At 55.1% G+C, this 20,663-nt stretch overlaps 8 protein-coding genes across 8 annotated transcripts; 2 read left to right on the top strand and 6 right to left on the bottom strand.

Annotated features, from left to right (window-relative positions):
* Window positions 1–2,790: 2,790 nt before the first annotated feature.
* W97_03701 (uncharacterized protein) lies at window positions 2,791–3,643 on the top strand (the record flags this gene model as incomplete). Its single annotated transcript, XM_007781596.1, has 2 exons — window positions 2,791–3,134; window positions 3,235–3,643. 2 exons carry the CDS (start codon window positions 2,791–2,793, stop codon window positions 3,641–3,643), a joined length of 753 nt encoding a protein of 250 aa, XP_007779786.1.
* A 260-nt stretch (window positions 3,644–3,903) lies between these two features.
* W97_03700 (T-complex protein 1, theta subunit) lies at window positions 3,904–5,719 on the bottom strand (the record flags this gene model as incomplete). The annotated part of the gene is made up of 3 exons (XM_007781595.1): window positions 3,904–5,135; window positions 5,219–5,589; window positions 5,661–5,719. 3 exons carry the CDS (start codon window positions 5,717–5,719, stop codon window positions 3,904–3,906), a joined length of 1,662 nt encoding a protein of 553 aa, XP_007779785.1.
* Window positions 5,720–6,111: 392 nt separating this feature from the next.
* On the bottom strand, window positions 6,112–8,178 carry W97_03699 (uncharacterized protein; the record flags this gene model as incomplete). Its single annotated transcript, XM_007781594.1, has 1 exon — window positions 6,112–8,178. The coding sequence occupies one exon, from the start codon at window positions 8,176–8,178 to the stop codon at window positions 6,112–6,114; it is 2,067 nt and encodes a 688-aa protein (XP_007779784.1).
* A 2,106-nt stretch (window positions 8,179–10,284) lies between these two features.
* Window positions 10,285–11,382, bottom strand: W97_03698 (uncharacterized protein; the record flags this gene model as incomplete). The annotated part of the gene is made up of 2 exons (XM_007781593.1): window positions 10,285–10,737; window positions 10,855–11,382. 2 exons carry the CDS (start codon window positions 11,380–11,382, stop codon window positions 10,285–10,287), a joined length of 981 nt encoding a protein of 326 aa, XP_007779783.1.
* Window positions 11,383–12,182: 800 nt separating this feature from the next.
* W97_03697 (uncharacterized protein) lies at window positions 12,183–14,201 on the bottom strand (the record flags this gene model as incomplete). The annotated part of the gene is made up of 2 exons (XM_007781592.1): window positions 12,183–13,416; window positions 13,465–14,201. 2 exons carry the CDS (start codon window positions 14,199–14,201, stop codon window positions 12,183–12,185), a joined length of 1,971 nt encoding a protein of 656 aa, XP_007779782.1.
* A 443-nt stretch (window positions 14,202–14,644) lies between these two features.
* On the bottom strand, window positions 14,645–16,270 carry W97_03696 (uncharacterized protein; the record flags this gene model as incomplete). Its single annotated transcript, XM_007781591.1, has 2 exons — window positions 14,645–15,364; window positions 15,608–16,270. 2 exons carry the CDS (start codon window positions 16,268–16,270, stop codon window positions 14,645–14,647), a joined length of 1,383 nt encoding a protein of 460 aa, XP_007779781.1.
* Window positions 16,271–16,860: 590 nt separating this feature from the next.
* On the bottom strand, window positions 16,861–17,328 carry W97_03695 (uncharacterized protein; the record flags this gene model as incomplete). Its single annotated transcript, XM_007781590.1, has 1 exon — window positions 16,861–17,328. The coding sequence occupies one exon, from the start codon at window positions 17,326–17,328 to the stop codon at window positions 16,861–16,863; it is 468 nt and encodes a 155-aa protein (XP_007779780.1).
* A 998-nt stretch (window positions 17,329–18,326) lies between these two features.
* On the top strand, window positions 18,327–20,237 carry W97_03694 (adenylosuccinate lyase; the record flags this gene model as incomplete). Its single annotated transcript, XM_007781589.1, has 5 exons — window positions 18,327–18,660; window positions 18,714–18,855; window positions 18,910–19,440; window positions 19,724–19,916; window positions 19,977–20,237. The coding sequence occupies 5 exons, from the start codon at window positions 18,327–18,329 to the stop codon at window positions 20,235–20,237; spliced, it is 1,461 nt and encodes a 486-aa protein (XP_007779779.1).
* Window positions 20,238–20,663: the final 426 nt, after the last annotated feature.

Genomic DNA, 20,663 nt, shown 5'->3' with positions numbered 1-20,663 from the left:
CTCGGGACCTTGTGCCAAAATCCATTTGTCAGCTCATAAAGCTGGCAATTGTTCGTGCGAAGACACGGAAGGACCTGCATCGACGACGCGCATGGCGCGAAGTGTTCAGAAGAAGACAATCCCCTCGAAAAGCCCTCTCGCCGGAGGCACAGCCGCAAGAACACAAGTACAGAGCCGCCTCATCCTCAGCCGCGCTACTCTAATCCAGGCCAGCTGCAAGGCCAGCTGCACTGCACGGTAACTAACGGAGACGGAGGAGGCTCCGGAGCGTCATGCGTTATGCTTTAACCAAAGAGCCGAGCGCATCAAGGCTGAACCCTCACACGTAAGCGAGCTCTACTCCTTGCAGCAGGTTTCTGGAAGAGGCATGGAAGCGCGTAAACCACGTCGTATGCTGGTACTTTGCAATGCAAGCATGCGCCAGCAGGTTGGGGCGGTCGCGAATATCGGTCAATTCAATTCTGTCTTAACAGCATCCATCGAACGAACACGAAGTGAGACGTGGGTCGTGTCAGGAGCAAGCGGATGGTCCTCCGTACGTTCGATCGGTACGACCGTTGTCCCTGGTCCGCTTAACGGTTGGAGATCCCCATATGCGGCCAGGCTTGGCATTCGGAGGGGACTCCGCGGACTACTCCGCAACAGGAAGAAGACCCTTGAGGCACGTGCCGGTGCTTGTGGGCGACGATGACGAGTTAACTACAGGTGCTCAGGGCCGAGGCAGTTGCCGTCGCTCTTTCTATCCATCCACTTCGACTTGCTGCGCCACGCCATCTCGCCGCACATCAATTCGTTCCAGCTCCGTAGAAACGCCTCGAATCGTCGCGATAGCAATAACCCTCGATGGGCCTAGGCAACGTCCGAGATCCTCGTTGGAGCATTGGCCATCAGCTTAACTGCCACTCTTCTGCTCTGTGGAGCCGCATCCACTACGGAGAGTGCTCCGACTGCCGACTGCCGACTGCCAGACGCTTCCTTCCAAGCGCGACGCCGTAGAAGAACCTTCAGTGGTACAGTTGTATCGGAGGCTTCCGGCGGACACTCATGGAGCTTAAGCCAACCCTGTTTCCTCGGTCACAAGGAATTGGTGAGCTTCGCCATAGCTCTCGCCAGCCAAGTTAGCATTCTCTGAGCTTGTCCTCGAGGCGCTGATGCATCGCCTGGATGGATGAGCTTGAGCCAAGGGAGAACGTCGTATGGGGCTGCCATTGTGAGGTCGAAGGTATCCGAAGGAGTATTGGATTTAGGTACGCACACCCTAAGAGGTACTCAAGCGACCGGAAAAGAAAACCCGCGACTCAATAATTGGGAATCGAGGACTCGGTCCACTACACGTCGCTTTCCATTCCATATGTTTATGTTCTTTGTCCATCACGGTAGCTATGCTCGCATGTGCGATAGTCCACCGCCTTCTGCAATATCTTTTGAAACAATGACTATCGACACTCATGTACACTTCCACTGCACAAGCAGACGCCGGTCTTAGGGCGCTCCACGTTCTTTATCAGTACAGCCACAGTCCCGCACAGCATTGTAGGATGCCGACGCATTTCGGATCCATGCTCCGTCACTCCTCATCGAAACAGGACATGTGACGGTCGGCAACAAATTTGGCACAAGCGTATATTGTGCGTATAGTTTCGCAGCGAGGCCAAGTAAGACAACGGTGCACTGCGGTCTTACAGACGTCTGTCCACTTCTTTGTATCATCTAGCTACCGTCTCCAGATCAGCGAACATGCCTTGCTGAAATGGCTCGATCCAGCGCTGCGCAACTAACAGTAGTCAGAAAGTGTTGAGAAAGCTTCATTTAGTACCACTTGACATTTGTTGCAATCAAGTCAGGCATCATCCCCTTGGTGCCTAGCCCTTGTTGTTACGTTTGACCTGCGGGACACCTCGCTTCCGCTCGTGTGTGCTCGGGTCCCTGTTCGCCAGCAAATGGGTGTCAATCACCCTCGCAACAAACCAGATACCAAACCCCCAGTACTCATCCAGCCAGCTCTCACTTGCACCACGGTGCGATGCCTGGATGCTCATGCGGGGTGCTGTGCAACTCCGTCTCCAAGGAGCTCAAAAGTCACAGCTGGTTATACTCCAGCGGTATTATCATTGTCAGAAAGCAATACCTGGAATGGCAGCTTCTCAACGCCAGGCCGCTTCGCCGTGAACATTAAGTCGTTCGGTTGCGAACCTGCAAGTGATTCTTGACGCCGCCCCTGTGCCAAAGTACATGCGCGTTCGCATTCAACGATGTGTGGTACCGTATGAGACGTACAATTCTCAACAAGCTCATCAACGGGCCCTTGCTCGTGGCCCATGCCTCTATCCGCATTGCGGTGGAACCTGTAGCGGGAAGGGGATGGCGAGCAGTCTCTTCGTACGGGGGCGCAGTAGATGCTTCAACTTCTGCAGGTTTGCAGATCCCTATACATTCTACCGATGCCGTGATCATCGTGCCGTCTTCTCTTCACTTTCAAGTACGGTGCTACTCGCAATACGGACATTCAACCCCAAGAGCAGATGGTCACGTGCTCATTCCGCCGCTCCAACACATCCCGCGCCGTTTTCCGCCCATAGCTTGGCACCGCACGGATCTCGAAACCCAAAACACCAAAGAAGCCATCACTAACACCCTCTCGCATTCCACGCGCCAACACTCCACTGACCCGCCGTGCGCCTCACCGCCAAACCATCTCCACAATGGCACGCCCCCCTGAACCCCCGCCCTCAACTCCATCCCCACTAATCTTCTCCCTCGCAGGCGCGCAACTCGGAAAAAGCGCAAAGCATGCTCTTCCGCTTCCGCGCCGCGCAAGCCGCCGACCTCGGCATCCTCGACATATCGCGCACGCGGCGGCCCAAACTCATCACCTCGATAACCTCGATCCCCGTCTGCGAGAAGTGGCGCGGCCAGGTGCTCAAGGAGATCAGCCGCAAGGTCACCAAGATCCAGGACCCGGCGCTCAGCGATTTCCAGATACGAGATCTCAATGACGAGATCAACAAGCTGATGCGCGAGAAGCACATGTGGGAGGTGCAGATACGTGGGCTCGGGGGGCCGAATTTCGCGCGGGGTGGGAGGGTCGTTGACGAGGAGGGGAGGGAGGTTCCGGGGGGTGGGAAGGGGTATAGGTGGGGGGGTTTTCCTCTCGCTCCTTTGATTCCGCGGGGAACTGCGCGTTCTGCCGGACGCGAAAAGGACAGCCGCTAATCGGGTGTGCTGGTTAACCAGATACTTCGGCCGCGCGCGCGACCTCCCCGGCGTAAAAGAGCTCTTCGATGCCGCAAAACCAGCCCAGCAAGCTGCTCCCACAGAGGCCCAAACCCGCGCTCAGCTCTCCCGCAACATCGACGCGTCGTACTACGGCTACAATCTCGACGAAGAGGACGGGACACTGCTGGAATACGAGGCGCAGAGGGAAAAGGAGGCGGTTGAGAAACTGATGGCGGAGCCAGATGAGGTGGAGGGGCCGGTCTCGCCGACGAAGAGAAGGAAGGGGAGGGAGGTTGATGATGCGGTGTGGCAAGAGTTGCCCGGGGATGCGGGGGATGGGGTGGGCTGGAGGGTGCCGAGTTTGGAGGAGGTGCAGGAGGAGTTGGTGGAGCGGAGGAGGCGGAGGTTGTTGGATAAGCTTGGGTGAGGTCTGCCTGGTGTGAAGTAGGAGGAAGTGTTAGCAGCTCGCAGGCTGGGCTTGTATCGCTTCCTGAAGAAGTACTAGGTAGTCAAATGGACAAGGCCAACACAGGGCACGATTGAAAGCCGCTGAGCGGCTGAGGAAGGTGCAGTCCTGTACGGCAATCAAGGACGTCAGTAGGCCACATGACGACGCAGATTATCAAGTCGTTTGACAGAACCTATTCTCGTTCCGTTACATGGTATACAACCGCATCACCTCTGCGTCTAATCCTCATCCCAGTTCGGGTTGGGACCAGGCGGTTTGGGCCCTCCCGCCTGCCTAGCCACGATAATCTGGTCCACACTGAGCACTGTTCTCGCCGCCTCCGTCGCCAGCTTGATAGCCCACTGCTTCGTGACCAGCAGATCCAAGATCCCCTCGTCCTCCGCATCCAGCGTGCCCGTGCCATCCTCGTTCTCGATATCAACACCCGTACACCAGTTCTTCTCGCCTTTCCTGCTCTTCTGCGCCGCATGCGCCGTGTACAGTCTGCTGAGGACTTCCGTCGCGTCCAAGCCAGCAGACTCCGCCAGCGTGCGTGGTATCACCTCGAACGCCTCGGCGTACTTCTTGATGGCGTATTGCATGAGCCCCGGCGTCTTCTCGCCAAACGCGGTAATGCGCTCCACGAGCTGCATCTCTGTTGCTCCGGCGCCGGGGACCAGGTTCGGGTTCCGGGTGATGGCTTTGACGACGTTGACGCCGTCGTCGACGGCGCGCTCGATGTCGTCGAGGTGGTTTTGCGTCGCGCCGCGTAGCACGAGCGTCGCTGTGCGGGTCGTTTCGTTCTCCTGCCTGAAGACCGTGACGCGGTCGCCGCCGATCTCGAGCGTCTCGACGACGTCTACGCTGCCCATCTCATCGGGCATGGGTGCGCCGAGGCGCGCGAGGGGAGTGGCGCCGACGACGCGGCAGAGGCGGCGGAGCTCGAATTTCGAGAGGATCTTAATAACGAGGATATTGTAGCGGTTTAGATAGTGCATTGCCAGCTCGCCGATTGTGGAGCCTGCGACGACGACTCTGAGGCCCGAGTCGTGTAGTTCTTTAACAGTGTTCTCGATCTGCTCTTCCTCGCCTTTTGTGAAGTCTAGAATCTCCTTTGCGTTTTTCAGCAGTACTGTTCCTTTTGTTTCTGTCTGGCTAATGTCGATCGGACAGCTGAAGACGCCGACTTTGGCTTTCTTGGCTTTCTTGACGGTGCCTTCGGGCTCGCGGCCGAAGACCATGCCTTTGACTACCCGGCTCTGCTCCAGGGACCCGCCCATGATCTTGACCACGCGGATGTTGTCCACATTGAAGTTTGCCGGGTTCTTGGGCAGGACGGCTAGGACAGCCTCCGCGACCATGTCCGCCAGGAAGTCCTCGTTGCCCGATTGCTTCGCCGCAATGACGGTGCTGATAGCCTTGCTCAACTCGCCCAGGTCCCGCATGTCCTCGACTTTGTCCACTACAAGCTCTGTCCAACCATCATCGTCAGCAAAACCCTTCCCAGCATGCCTTCCCACTACCGATCCCAGCGAACAAAAGAAGCACACTCACCATCCAACACCCTCAATGCCTCCTCTCCCGCCCTCTCATACCCGAGCACCACATCCCCCGTCTTCAGCCCCAACCTCAGCAGCTCCTCCGCCTTCCGCAGCAGCTCCCCCGCCAGCACAATCACCATATTCGTCGCATCCCCCATCTCGGCCTCCTGCTGCTGGCTCGCCATGACCAGCAGCTTGGCGGCCGGGTGCACGACGTCGAGCTCGCGGAGTATGGTCGCCGCGTCGGAGGTCAGGATCATCTTCTGTAGGTGGTTGATTACGATCTTGTTGCGGCCGTAGGGGCCCAGGCTGGTTTGGACGGTCGACGCGATGGTGCGGCAGGCGTCGATGTTGCGGAGGACGGCGCCGTCTTCGGCGTCGTAGCTGCGGGGAGGCGTTAGCTGGGTGTTTGGTATGGAGCTGGGGGGTTGTTGCTGGGGGTGTGGAGGGCGCACTGCTGGTAGCCTTGCTTGAAGAGGCCCGCATTCGGGGCGCTGGGTATTGAAAGAGACATTTTGGGTGGGTTGAGGGTGGGGAGTGGTAAAGGTGTGGAGGGAGGACGTGTTGTGTTGTAGATCGAGCAGTCAAGTCGCGATATTTTTTTGGATCGACTTTTGGCGAACGCGTCCCGCCGCATGGGAAGGCTTGGCATGCGTATCAGGGATGAATGACCATTTCGGAGAGGCACTTCACAGGAAGTCACAGCAAAGATCTAACCCGTGACAGTTGCCGGGTAACGTATGCTACAATATTGTACATGTTGGCATTCATTACTATATACAAGCCGAAGGGGTGTGTTAATTGACCCTCACTATCGAAGCAGGATGAACGGCCAACAAGCCAGTCCATTGTATCTACATTAACAACTTCATTGGCTCCTCGCAAGCCTCGAGGATTCGACGGATTCTACACCTTGGGAGATGAGACATCTACGGACACCATCTCCACACCCGTGGCTTCCGCTAGGGGGTAGTTCCTTATGCGTGGAACCGTCAGCAGTCCTTCGCGTCTCCGGGTCCGGCCCGCGAGCCTTTTCATCGTGTCGACCAACTGAAATCCAACGGTCCTCGTCCGATTAGCTTGCGCCCTCCTCCTCGCCAAACAGAGCTTGAGCCACTGGACAAACCGCTCCCGAACACGGTCATCACTCAGGGCTTCGTCTCCGGAGCTGCTCCCGTCCGCACCATGCAGAAACGGCTTTTTCGCCATGCGAAGCGCCTTGTGAAACTTCCTGTCGATGCGCATGTTGGTCGCGAACACGGTCTGCAAGACCCACTGCACGCCGTTCAGGTTCCTTGCCGCGGCGTAGGCGCGCAGGAACACCGTCATGCCGACAATGTCGAACGGCTTCCGCTGCGCCAACTCTGACTTGTAGATAGAAGTCAGTAGGTTGATGGCGGAGGTCGGCCTGCCTTTGTTCACAAGATAGTTCGCGCCTGAGATGGCTATGTAGTGCTGGACCTCGAAACCGTTCTCAGCCATCGAGCGGTAGAAGCCCATGACTATTTTCTCGATCTCATGATCGTCGAGTCGTCGGTTGTACATGCGATGGAGGAGAAAGGCGCCGAGACTGGGACGTACGTTCATGCCCGCCGCTTTTGCTTTAGAGAGTTCTTCGTAGGCCTTGCGCAGGGATTCATCTCCTGTTCTGTGTCCCGCCTCCATGGCTATTTCAAGTGTTTGGGTTGAGGCCGGCAAGCCGCCAACGAGGGTTTTCCGGTACAGTTTCAGCGCTTCCTCGGGTTTATCCCATGCAAGAGATAGTAACATCTGGCTCTCGGTCTGCCGCTTGTTTACGTAAGCTTTGTTGATGATTCCAGGTGCGCGAGCAGCCTTGCGAGTGAGGCCCCCAAGGCGTGTTCTGATGACAGGCTCAAGGATGCGGCGGTTTCCTAGACCAGCTTTGCTTAAGTCGAATGCGAGGGAACTGCCGACAACCGTGTAAAGCTCTTTTGATGCCAGGCTTCGGTCAGCAGCACCATCAAGTTGCTTGACAAGTCCAGTGAGGAACTGGTGTGAGGGCCTGTTGTCGAGGAAATAACGCTTAACCATGTGGAAAGCGCTGTGCGCGTTTACCGTGCGTTTGAATCCCTGTGCGTGCATGCTTTCAATCCATGGTTCTATCTCATCCAAACGCTTCTCGTGAACAAGAGATTTGAGGACCAGATCAACCGTACGCTGGGTCGGCCGGATGCCGTATTTGTCTATAACTTCCTGCAGGAAACTGCGAGTGTCTTCCGAGTTGTGCCGTCTGCAGAATTGCCTGAATGTAGGGTTGAAGAAGCTCCTCATGGGCATGGAAGTGTTGACCATGCCACTTTCATGCACTGTATCCAGTATCTTTCGGACGGCGGCCCAGTCGTCTGCGTAAGCTCGAGAGAGCATGAGGTGGCCGAAGGTGGCCATATCCGGTTTCATCTTCTTGTCTGCGATGGACCCAAAGATCTCGGGGTCAGTGGGAAACCCTTGACCAGCTGTAACGCGTGCCAAAATTAGAGCGTTGTAAACGTCGATCGGAACCGCTTGATCGTTCAGCGCAGCAACCATATTTCGGAAAACCGATTGCACGGCCTCTAAGTTCCTCGTCTGACTCCATACCCGGCTGAGCAAGATCGCGTAGGACGCCTGACATGGTTCGAACGCCTCGCTGCCGAACGATGCGTTTGTGAGTTTAGTGATCATCTTTGTGGATTCCTCGAAAGACCCGAAATGTGCGAATGCTGTGCAGACATCCGGCCGGTAGTTTTCGGGGATATCCAGCTGATCACGGTACCTCGTAACAAGGTTCACAATAATCTCATGCCTTTCGCGCGTCTCTGCGCCTTCATCGCAAGCGTGATATGCCTTGATCACATTCAAGGCACACACGGGGTCCATGCGGTGTTGCGCATGCAGCCATGACAGGATCTGCCGAGTGGGCTCCACTAGTCTTGCTCGCGCTGCGGCATCAGATAACCTGTGAGCCATTTCCATTGAGGGTGTCTTAGATAAATCGTTCTTCCTAGGTTGTAGTGCGCTGATCAAAGTTCGTGTCGCTTGGGCCACGTTTGAGTTCTCAAGGTGGTTCTCGCATCTGTCCAAAACACAACCGATCCACGTTCGAACATGAACTTGGCTGTTGGGTACTGTCCGGAGCCAGTTATTGATCTTCCTCGCGGAACGACTTTTCGTTAAAGAGCAGCTGTCGACGGCGGCCTTGAAGATGTCTTTCTGGATTGTCACAGTGAGCGCTTCAATATGCAAACCTCGGTCGATTGTGTCTTTGAGAAGGGAATGTCCAATAGTTGCGAGAAACAGATCGATAGCATCACCGTATTGGCATGCTTCGATGAGCTTCAGTATAGCTGTATGCACAGTGCTCAAGCAGCTGTATGTAATGCCCCCGAGACTATGTATGCAGTTGAAGAGGGCTTTGAACGGCTCGGAAAGCTTGGAAAGGGCAGTCGCACAAGTGCCTGCGGCAAGCTCTAGCAGAACCCATGCGAGTTCCAAAGGTGGACGAGCTGGGCCCTCGTTGCTGACTGTAAAAAGGTCAAAGAACTTCTCTATCACTTGATTGATGTTTTCTTGTGATAGGTCTCTGCGAGCATTTATCCACAACTCCCGGTCTGCTTCTGGAGTTCCAAGCTCGACATAGCGAGTGTCGGACTTGCAGAATGCGTTGAACCTTTGCAATGCGCATCCTGCCCGTCCTGCTCTAATTGCATCCACTATGGATGAAGCCGCCTGAGGTGGCGTGAGAGCTGGTGCGCTCGCCGGAGTAGGCTTGACGAGCAAGCGGCCGATGGTGGGCGGAGGCTCAGACACGAATGCACGATGTTTGCGGCTTTCGAGGAAAGGCTGATCACCAAATGCATCTGAGAAAGCATCCTTGACTGGATCCGAAGGGCGCATTCTTCTCGCTTGGGAAGGTTGAGATTTATCGGATACGCCCAGGGGGTGCCCTTTAGTTTCTCTAACTCCAGTTTGGCCATCCCGACTCCTAGCTCTTGCCCGCGACACATCATTGTCCTCGTGCTCCCTCCGTTTAGGTTGCCTGCGACGGTCCTTCGACGGCCGGGTGGTAGCTCTCTCGTAAGCTTTGTCTATCTCAGACGAAGACAACGGGTGCCGTAATGCCTCGCGACCATACTCGGATGCGTATATTGCCGGTATCCCCGCGCCCTCTACACCTTCTATATCCCGAGCTGCTACCGCCATCGCATGAACATATCGCTCGCTCGCCCTGAGCTTCCTCGCATTCTCCACAATCTTTCTAGCGGTGCATATCCTCCTCCTTCGTTCTTCTGCAAGCAAGACCGCGGCGCCTGCTGCCACTCCGGCACCGCTGTATAGTACCGCCTGCCGGAGGGCCCGCAAGGCGCCTTTCGAGGGGGCGGGTATGGATTTCTCGAGCATCTCTGGGGTGTGGGGGTCATTGTAGGTATCTGTCGCTCATGCTTTGTCGAGGATTGGTACGACCGGTCTGGCCAAAGGATTTGTATGTGGATAGGACTGTGTTATCGAAGGATGAGGCTCAAAGGATATCAAGATATCAGGTAGCGCGCTAAAAACCCCAAACCCAAAATGGCGATGAGCGGATCACCACCACCGCTCCGCTGCAAACGTGAAATTATTAACTATAGAGCTCGGTAATCATCAGGATATCAGATGTCAATGTCTGACAGAATCGGCAAATTGTGATTCTTTTATAGCCATAGCGCCGCCGTGCAACTTCCCTATGCACCCAATGTGTCAAGCTCCTAGAATCCCACTATCTACTCAAGGTATTCCGCAGATTATTTGACAACATCTTCAAATCTGGAGATCATTGCCCTCCGCCTACCACTTATCCAAGGCCTCCGGAAGTAACGCACTGCAAGCATGGCCAACACTTAGATCCCCTGCTGCTATACAGGGTTCTGAACACCCACTCTATTGCTGCTTCATTGCAGACTTCCGATCCAGCTCTTTTGGTATAATCCTTTATCAGCGTGGCCTGATGCCACCTTCCCTAATCCCTCCATTCCCTCTACATACAGCACCTATAACTCCTCAGCGCCCCTCCATCCTTCGTGATCTCAAGACATCACCACCATCCTATCCCCGCCCCATTTCCCTATCCTCCCACTCCCGCCCATGCTCAACTGGCGTCTTCGGCTGCAACTCCCCGACCCCCCACTTATTTGAGTACTCTGTAGAATCAGTATAAAGTTCTGCTGGTGGTACAGGAAGCTCTGCCCTCTGCGCAGTTTCAAGCTCCACGCGGGAATGCGGAAGTTGGCTGGGGTACTGAGGAACATTGACGGCGTTCCGCCGCCTGCGTCGCAGCAAGAGGAAAATGGCGATGGCGATGGCGATGAGTGCTACGCCGCCTATGCTTGCGCCAATTGCTGCGGAGGCGCCGGATGAGAGGCCTGAGCTTTCTGAGGAGGAGGGCGGTGCTGCTGGAGAGGTGCTTGTGGAGGTGGAGCTCGAGGCGGTTGCGGTTATCACGGCGGTTGCAGATGTTGCGGAGGTTGCGGCATTTGCTATTGCTGTGCTGAGCGGAATCTTTCAGGTCGAGGTATGTTAGACGTGTTCAATTCTTGTCTTCATGACCAGTGATGCGGAACCGTTCTCGCGGATTTCTAGGCGGAAGGGAATAGAGAAGAAGAGAACTGAGCATACCTGGATAGTCGAAAACGCCACATCGTTGATGTCTGCAAGCTCCCTGAACCTGAACCTCTGGCCATCCTGCGGAGCCGTGATGTTCGAGCTCATAGACATCGAAGTCCCAAGACCCCAAGGATTCTTTTGCAAATGCCACTCAGTGCTATTCTTCAAGTTGCTCATGTGAAAAGTGCCGTCGCCCCAGGTATCCATGATCCAGAACACAGACTCGTCAAGAATGGTGTATTTATGCATAACCGGAACAGTATTGCCCGCGTTATCACCATTCTCGTTAGTGGTGCCCGCCGCGGTAGAAAGGTAACCCTCGGGCCCTATACTTCTGGAGCGCAGAACGTAGATGGATGCGTTTCCGGGCGTGGGGAAGATCTGCCATTGTTGCAGGCTCGAGGACGTGTTGGCCCTGTCGAAGTATACCGAGCCGCTAGTCCAACTTTTTGCGAAGAGGATTTCCGAGGATTTCATCGACTGGGACTCGCTGTTCCCGACTGTCAACTGGTACCACTTGTTCGAAAGGAAATTCGCCATGGTGAATGCGTGAGAAGTACAGAGTAAGACGATTGTGAGAGAGGAAGACAAGTGAAGTGTCGGTGATTCATTTCATGCACGGCTGATGGGTATTGGCCCCCAAAGCCGTTTTGGAGGATGCGTCGAGGCGCAGCGGCGTAAGATGATTTGAAGCAAATCGAAAGGCTGAAATGCATGCGCTTAACTTCCCGGAAGATCCATCTTGCTTACCATGTGTGCCATCTTGCTATTTTTACGCATGTATAAGGGTAGCTGTAGGTCTGCGCCTTAGGCCGGAGCTAACATCAACCTCCTATTACGACTCACTCGTCTACTTGTTGTCCATGATTTAGTTATGACAGCCAAACAAACCTATGGCAGCACTAGGGCGATCTATGGTGAGTACAGCATTCGAGTATTACTGGTCAGACATGATGTTGTTTCGAGTTCTCTTCGCGAAGCGAGAAGCGCTTAAAAAATATGAGGCTCAAGAAATATAGTCGGCCCGGCGGCCCTGAACTCAGGCAGATACCACGTTAATTATACTCGATCGCCCTATCTAGGGGAGTACGTGGAGCGCTCTTGATAGTCTGTGAGGTCGCCATTGTTTCGTTCACCTTGAATGTAATATATAGAGTCAATCTGACATGGCGCGAGATCCGACAAGGCAAAGGTAAACATCCAGCTACCCTTATTCGCATCGCTATGCCTCCAACTATCTCGGGCATTCAATCACATCGATTCCCATCCGCGATGCAAAACGCCAGCTATGCCGCATATCCCGACTCACTCTCCGTTCATCAACCCTCAACAAACGCACCTCACCACTTCCCCCCCTTCCCCTTCTTCTTTTGCTTCTGCTTCCCCGGTCCACCACCCCCGCCGGCAATCTTGCCTGCAGGCGTCGGCGTCTCAGACCTACTTCCCGCCTTCTCCTCAACAACCACACCCCCCTGCGTCAACCCCGCCGCCCTCGCCCTCCCCTTCCGTCCCTTAGGTCGGTAATAACTCCTCTCGCGCATCGGGAGCCACCTCTCGGGGTCGACCTTCTTCCCCTCCTCAAAGTCTTTCGGGATCCTGCTCTTGCGCACTTTCTTCGCTTTGCTTTGTTTCTCCTTCTGTGGCGCGGTCCGTTTCGCTGACACAGGGCCCAGAGCCGCAGCGGCGGGGCGGGCAACGCCTGCGGATTCCAGGGCTGCGGCGTCGCTGTCGGCGGTTAGACGCGCGACAGGGGGGAGCGCGTCAAGGTGCGTCTGCTTGATCTTTTCGGGTGAGGTGGTCGCGTAAGCGGCGATGAGGCCGGCGGTCGCGAGGCGGTCGGTCGGGTCCGCTTCTAGCAGACTTTCAAAGATTTCGCCTGCTTTTCGAAGGTCTGTCGGGTCGTGGGAGGCGAGGAGGGCGGAGCCAGCGGCGCGGAGGAGGGAGGAGGGTGGACGCGAGGATTCACTGTGGGTTTGCCAATAGGACGACGCGTTCGCAAGCTCAGTCCGCATGGCTGCACTGCGGCCTTGGAGGTTGTAGAGCGCGACGAGGGTGCTGACGAGACCGGGCGTGTAGCGAGTTTCGAGGTCGGTGGGTGTGCCGGAGGCTTCGAGGCGGCTGAGGAAGGTGGTTAGGAGGGTGAGCGCGGCGCCATTGTTGTTGTTGTCTTTGAGGTAGAGTTGGATGATTGTGAGGACGAGCCCAACGTCGTTAGGACGCTTTTCCAGGAGAGGGAGCATAGCTTTAATGCCCGGTTTGCCGCTTTGGAGATTCGCGGTTGCGGCGGCGTTGAGAACGGAGATGGTTGCTATGCTGGCGGAGGTGGGTAGATCCGTCTGGGAGGAAAGGAACTCGGAGGTGGATTTGGCGACGCCGGAGGTTTTAAGGGTGAGAAGATCCATAGTATAGGCATTTTGGCGGAGTGTGGATGACTGGTAGGTGAATAGACGGTCTGATGCAGGGAGTTTGGGCGTATTGCTGAACAGGCGCTGTGAGAGATACGGGTTTGTAGATTCCGTAGACGAACACAAGGCATTGACTTGGGCGATATGTCGGGTCGAAAGGTCAGGTATACTGTGTGATTGTCAGTCCTGCTCTCTGGTTTCAGTATTGGCAGCATACTCAGGTATATGTATCGTCGAACTCAATCGTTCCGCCTCCTCCATCTTACCCAGCCGACACAGCACATAAACCAGTTGCACCGTAATCGGCATTATCTCCGCCACCTTCTCTTCCTCCGTGAGCTCCTCCAGCGCATTACACAGATCCCTCGCCCTCTTCAGCAGCACCTCTCCCTGTCCCAGCTCCCCTCTAGCAATGCACCCACAAGCGGCATTATACGCGGTCTCAAACGCCTCCAGGTCCTCCCTCACCGGCTTCTTCTTCTGCACCAGCTCTCCCATGCCCGCCCACTCTAGCTGCGCATCCACAGCCCCAGCATTGATCCTGATGTCGTTCTCCTCGCCCCTGGCCTGCGCTTCTCTCCCGCCCAGCTGCCCATAGACCTCCCGCGCGCGCTCGAACTTCTCGGCCCTGTACGTCGCCTGCGCGAGCAGGTGTCTTAGGCCCCTCTCTGCGCCATCATGGTCCGCAACCTCTGCCGCTTCCTCAGGCCTCCCGCTCTTGTAAAGCGTATAAGCGTACCCAAGCCTCGCCCGCTCCTTCAGCGCATCTCCACCCGCCTCGAAAACTCGCAGTGCGTCATCGAAGCGGTCGAGTTTTAGTAAGGCGACCGCTTTGACGTGTTGGGCGTCGGCGTCGCCTTTTGATCTTTTGAGGACGGCATTGGCGGCGCTGAGGATTTCGTCGTGGTCGGTTAGGGTGGTGCGGCTGAGGAGGGAGGAGAGTGTGGAGGCCATGGTGAATGTAGCTCGATGTGACTGAGGTGAGTTAGGGGTAGTTGTCGTGTGTGTCCATGGGCGTTGTTGATTTTAGGAGCAGTGGATGTGGGCCGCGGTGTGGGGATGCTGTAGGAATTGATGGTGGGGCTGCGAGGTGGGCTGTGGTTCTGTATGGAGCGCACAGGACACATGCGTTGTGGAGTGCCATGACTGAGACTTTAGATTGTCATTGATTGTTCTTATTCTAAAGTAGAAACAATGCTTCATTTGCACTTGACACTCTATATTTCCCTTACTTCATATATATCGTGAGCCCTATATACGTTTATCTCATCTGCGCCAAAAGCCTCATTATCATTATGTCCAGTTCAGCGTCAACATATACACATCCGACACTCGAGTCCCTTCATAGACGGTGTTACGAGGCTTCGGCACCAGCAGACCCCAAGCTCCTTAACGGCTTACACCAAAGCCGCTGCAACAGCCACCAACCCCAATGCACCAGACAGCCCATTCGGTCTCCGTACTTCCGCTGCCCCAGTCCGACTAGCACTCGCACCCTGCGCCGTCGAAGACGTCGTCCTCATTGTCGTCGTCGCCGTAGCTGACGTACTCGTCTCAGTCGTACACGTCGTGCACGGCAAAAAGGTCGTAAACGGCACATCCGCCACCGCGCTGCCCTGCACGACGGGCGCCTGAGTCCCAACCTCCAGGTTCGGCGCCGCGGCCGACGCATTGGGCGACAGTACATTGTCCAGTACGTGAATCACGCCGTTCGCGATTAGGAGATCCTGCTGGATGACCTGGGCCGAGTTAACGAAGAGTCTGTTACCGCCAACGCGGACTGTTAGTTGTTGGCCATTGCGGCTTGTGAGGGTCGTGCCGTTTCCGAAGGCGGAGGAGTAGAGCACGCTGTTGTTGACGACGTGGTAGTCTGTTAGGGAGGCCAGCTCGGTTGAGCTCAGGTTTTGGAGCGTGCCGCCGATTGCCTGCATGGCTTCGTTGTTTGGGGCGAAGATTGTGATGTCTGATGCTGTCGAGACGTAGTCGGTTGGATCAGCAGCTTCGAATGCGCCGGCGATGGCGGTCAGGTTAAATTGCACAGCGCTGGCGGTAAAGGGTAGGGGTGGGATGAGGAGGTTATCAATGATGTGTATCATGCAATTGCTGGCTTGGATGTTCTGAATATCGTGAGTTAGTCAAGTTCACTAACGCGGCCTTGGGCAGGGGGATCAAAGAAGTGCAGCAGTATACGTCCTAGCTGAGAGGCAAGGCCGGCAGAAAGCGACATAGCGGCCTTTACAGCGAAGCCGCAATAACAAACCACCACCTCTTGCTCGGCTGACCTTCGGGCTCTGTGTATGTATTCCTCTATGTCTCACGCTTGGGGCTCTCAATGCTGCTTCGCATGAATTCTTGCTTACCCGAGACGTAACAGTCGACCTCGCTCCCCCTCCCGAGACCGCAATAAGGACATCTCCGGCTTGCTGAACCAGTCCGATCCGCTGCCCATTTGTTACGTTGGCGTATGTTGCATTGGTCAACCAGGTTGGGAAGAACTGAAGACTACTGGAGACTTCCTCAGTCCGCCGAATGCCGCTTAGAACATGATATTGCAGAACGGCGCCAATGGCGTCCCTGTCGGCGCTATCGAAGACGGTGTTGAGAGAGGTGTATGGTATCCGGTCCATGGCGTCATTGCTCGGCGCCAGCAGTGTGAAATCGCGGGACCATGAGAGGGCGCCGTATATGTCCGTATAGTTCTGGAGAAACGACGCGAAAGATGTAAGATTCTCATTGCCGCCGAGGACGTCTTGGAAGGACCCGAGGGTCTGAGATGCGACCGAGGGCACCAGTGCCAGGAAAGGAAGGCATTTGGACAAGAGATGTAGCATCACGATCAGATGCGCTTTAGCGAGTTCAACGCTCAACTTGATGCGCTGGTACAACGAGCGTGAGAGTATTAGAGCAACGTCAACGAGTGTGGAGGGGAAAGAGTACAGAAAGATTGACTGCTCTTCCGCATCGCTGCTGCCGCTGCATTTAAGCAGGTACAGCTCCTGCTTTCCGCGCCCCAACAGCTGCATCTGCTTGCAAGCGTGGGCCGCGACACGTTGCGAAGCTTTCTGATCGACAGGGCAGATCCCGCGTCGCTGCACGTGTGATTGGGCAGGCGGCGGTGCCTGACGCCACACACCGGCGGACGGGTGGCGGGGCGTGCATGGAGCTGCACCAGCCAAAGAAACCTAGCCTCTTGGGACTCCCTGCTTCCAAAATAAGAACATGGGCGGTTTCGTCTTGCCCTTTGGACAAGCGATTCTCGTGTCCTGTGGCCGCCCTGTAGTCGCTTGATAACGTCAACACTGAGTGATCCAATGGAGAAAACACTCGCTTACAAAGCTGCACTCAACGGATAACCTGCGATCGTCGTCTTGGGTGATAACAGTAGCGCGGATAAGAATTTTGGCCAAGTGCGGTGGCCAAAAGATCGCTCTAACCTGAGTCGTGACTGTCTCGCCCCTTTGGGAGTCTGACGCTTTTTGGGCGAGTTTACGAGTGTGAGGGTCTTCAGTGTGTATTCCATAACCATCTTGAAACTCGAAGGTGGCTCCTCAAGTCTACGATCGATTGGCAGCAAACCATCCGAACATATCAGACGCATCTTAAGCTCAGAGTCTTAGGAGGTTTCCGTTTGCGTCTGGAGAGGAAGATATTCCCCTTTAGTGGCCTCTTCTATCCAGGGAACTTCTACCGGCCGCACATGCTGGCGCACATAATCAACGAGTGATTCTGAGCCAGAAGCGCCCTCCAGGATGCCGACAACTCCTGCTCGCGGAAGGCCCAATGCAGCGGCGATTTTTACCTCGGCTGCTGGACTCAGCGATACTAGACGCGTCGCTGCAAGTTCCGGACGTAAAGTTGACGCTGTCCGAGACATCAATGGGAGGTGAGCATATACCAGGTCATTGCGAGACTTTGGCAGGAAGATGACTGCCATGTGCTGGGCATCGGGACCATCTGCGGGCGGATCCTCTACCGTAGAGGGCGGTTTCTGCTTGTTGCCTGTGGCAGATGCCATTAGAGTCTCTAGGTGCCTTGTAGTGCTGTTCAAGCCGACGGTGAGAAATTTGGACACCTCTGGCATCGGCGGCAATTGCAAGAAGTCCGTGATTACTGCATCGGGCTTCGCAGGACCTGATCTCTTGCGCTTCTTGCTGCTCTTGCTCGTTGGAGGAGGATAGTGCGCCGCACGATGACGTCCGATAGGAGCCAGAAGACTGCTTCCATAGCCCAAGATCAGTCTCTGAAAGCGGGGCCACAGATGAGGTGAAGACTGTTCAAAGGATGCTGTTAGGTAAGGATGACTACCTGCAGAGCATATCCAGCATGACGGCTTGGTCCGTTGGGGCAACCTGAGGCCTGAGGAACCTTTAGCTGGTTCTGAGAGTCAATTTTGCGTACTCATGATAGGTGGTCTTACCATATTACGCTCGTGTACGGTGAGTCGACTTTGAAGACAGTCTTCGCTGGCTTGCCGGGTGTGTTGGTAGCCATGGTGCGTCGATTAGGTACTCAAAACCATCTAGTGATGAATCTATCTTATGATGGTGTTGTTGTAGACATGATTTGCCCGATGTCACGCGTTTCGTGGATTGGAAGATCGGCGATAGGGGCGGGAACGTAGCGTAAGACTAGCGCAGGTTATCTAAAAAACGAGTTGCCACATGGAAAAGCTATCTGCGAACACAAGGTGGATAACTCAGGAGCAGTTTCTCGTCCAAGAGTGCCCGAGGTGATTGGTGCACGGAAGGATGAGACTGCTGAACGTCTGATCCTCTATATCGCTCGTAATCTGCCCCGTGGATTACCCTTAAAAGGACCATGAGTCCAGCTCAGTCATGAATATGGGTTGAACAAGCAGCAGCCAAGGTGCCGCAACATACTTTTTGACTGACCGTTGCTCGAACCCAGGGTTCCCTTATCGATTGGTGAGGGGCAGCCAAACCGTGGGGTACGAAGGAAAATCCTATGCGTCGACCACATAAAGCCACTTCAGAAGTCAAATCCTTGCCCAGCACCACCAGCAAAAGCTTCAGGAGCCGCTGCATATTCTAGACGTGCAGCAGCTCTCAAGCATCCACTATGTCGTCTACAGACAATGACGTCTACCAGACTCCCCTCAACTCGCGCTACTCCAGTGCTGAGATGAAATACATATTCTCACCGCGCAACAGATTCTCAACATGGAGAAGGCTATGGCTATGGCTTGCCGAGTCAGAACGCGAATTAGGTCTGGAAATCTCCGAAGAGGCTATCCAGCAGATGCGGGAGCACGTCGTGATCAAGGATGAGGAATTCCCAATTGCTGCGGAAGAAGAGAAGAAGCGTCGTCATGATGTGATGGCTCACGTTCACACCTTCGGTCTCGCCGCGCCGGCAGCTGCTGGTATCATGCATTGGGGAGCTACTTCTTGCTGTAGGCATTTAATTATGTTCGTTGGCCTCGCCAGACGTTGACATTGTGAGTAGATTGCACAGACAACGCAGATCTGATATTCTTGAGGGACGGCCTGCGACTCCTCCTCCCAAAGCTTGCAGTCGTGATAAAGAAACTTTCTGATTTTGCAGCGCATAACAAGGACCTCGCATGCTTAGGTTACACGCACGGCCAGTAAGTCTTTCACAGTGAACGAGAAGCTTGTAGATAGTGTGCTAATACTTCCAGGCCCGCTCAACTCACGACAGTGGGCAAGAGGGCGTGTCTATGGATACAAGACCTCTTGATGGATCTCCGAAACCTCGAACGCGCCCATGACGACCTAAGGTTCCGCGGCGTGAAAGGCACTACAGGGACTCAAGCTAGCTTTCTTGCGATCTTCGATGGCGACCACGACAAGGTCGAGCAGCTTGATGAGCTTGTGACCAAAAAGGCTGGATTCGCCTCAGCATATACTATCTGCTCGCAAACCTACTCTAGAAAGATTGACGTTGAGGTCGCGAACGCGCTGGGCGACTTTGGCACCACCTGCCAACGGATAGGCTCAGATGTCCGGCATCTGGCCATGCTGAAGGAGTTGGAGGAACCGTTTGAGAAGGATCAGATCGGATCGTCAGCGATGGCGTACAAACGAAACCCCATGCGGAGCGAGCGGCTATGCAGCCTTGGCCGGCACCTGACTACTCTCCCGCTGGGTGCTGCCGGGACATATGCTTCGCAGTGGTTCGAGCGGACGTTGGATGACAGCGCGATTCGCAGGTATGCCAAACCCTCTGCTAATCAGGCATTCGTGAACAATGTCACATCGCCGGCTGCAGAGGAGGAAAATGCAACGATCGTGATGGCGCTCTTCATCATTAGACAGCTTCGGCTCTCTCGATTTCAAAATCGTGGGTACTGAACGGATAGCTAAGCTGAACGGAGCCTCCTACGTCCAGCTGGACGGCAAGTCTTGATGGATCGCCGTCTGTGGGGCGGTGACATTGTTCACGAATTCGTGACTACTTTCGAGTTTCGGTTGGGCTATGTTAACTCGACATAGGATTACACTGCCTGAGCTGTTCCTGACGGCAGACGCGTGCTTGATTCTTCTGAACAACATCTCCTCAGGCTTCGTCGTCTACCCGGCTGTGATCGCAAAGCGGGTCAAGGAGGAGCTGCCTTTCATGGCAACCGAGAACATCATCATGCGGATAGTGTCTAAAGGAGGCAGTAGACAGGAAGCGCACGAACAGGTATTTCAGCCTCACAAGCCGTAGAGAATGAAGGCCACGGTATGCTGACTTCGCCACTAGATACGGGTTCTGAGTCACCAGGCCGGGGCAGAGGTCAAACAACATGGCCGAGCCAACGACCTCATTGAGAGGATACGCAGAGAGGACTTCTTCAAGTCGATTATCGGCGAACTGGAGGAGCTTCTGGATCCCAAATACTTCGTAGGCAGGGCGCCGCAACAGGTGGAGAAGTTTGTGGGAGAGGGAGGTGAAGTCGCTATAGCCTTAGAGAAGTACCGCGCTGAGGTCAAGGATGCGAAGAGCGTGGACCTGCATGTTTGATCGATAGGAAGCTGTGTGTCTTTCCGCTGTACCAACATCTGCATAGCTTCGATAGAATGAAATGTACTCTGTGCCTAAGGGGCCTTGGAGACAAACCGCTTGAGTGACGCAATCAAGGCTCGGGGCGCCGGAACAACTATGCTCCGTCACAGCTATCGATGGAGTTGAGGAGCTCTGGGCACCGGAGATATTTCTGTGACGGAGCCCCCCACTAACGCGTGCACTTCACGACAGCTTCTACATATCATTTTATAATTCTTCGCAGCCTGCGATCCCGGTTTAGAAGACTCCTGCTCGTTCTCTTCTCCGCTTGGGCACTGGTACCATTGGCGTCACCGGTGTTTGTGTTTGTCTTCCCCCAGCTTTCGCGGCGCAGAAGACATCCACCATCAGGCTGCCAACTGCACCCTTGTCGCTGGTCAACGG

Source organism: Coniosporium apollinis (assembly GCF_000281105.1).
Source record: "Coniosporium apollinis CBS 100218 chromosome Unknown supercont1.15, whole genome shotgun sequence".
NCBI classification, from domain to species: Eukaryota; Fungi; Ascomycota; class Dothideomycetes; genus Coniosporium; species Coniosporium apollinis.
Note: the sequence above shows the minus strand (reverse complement) of the source record. Positions and strands in the feature narration are given on the sequence as shown.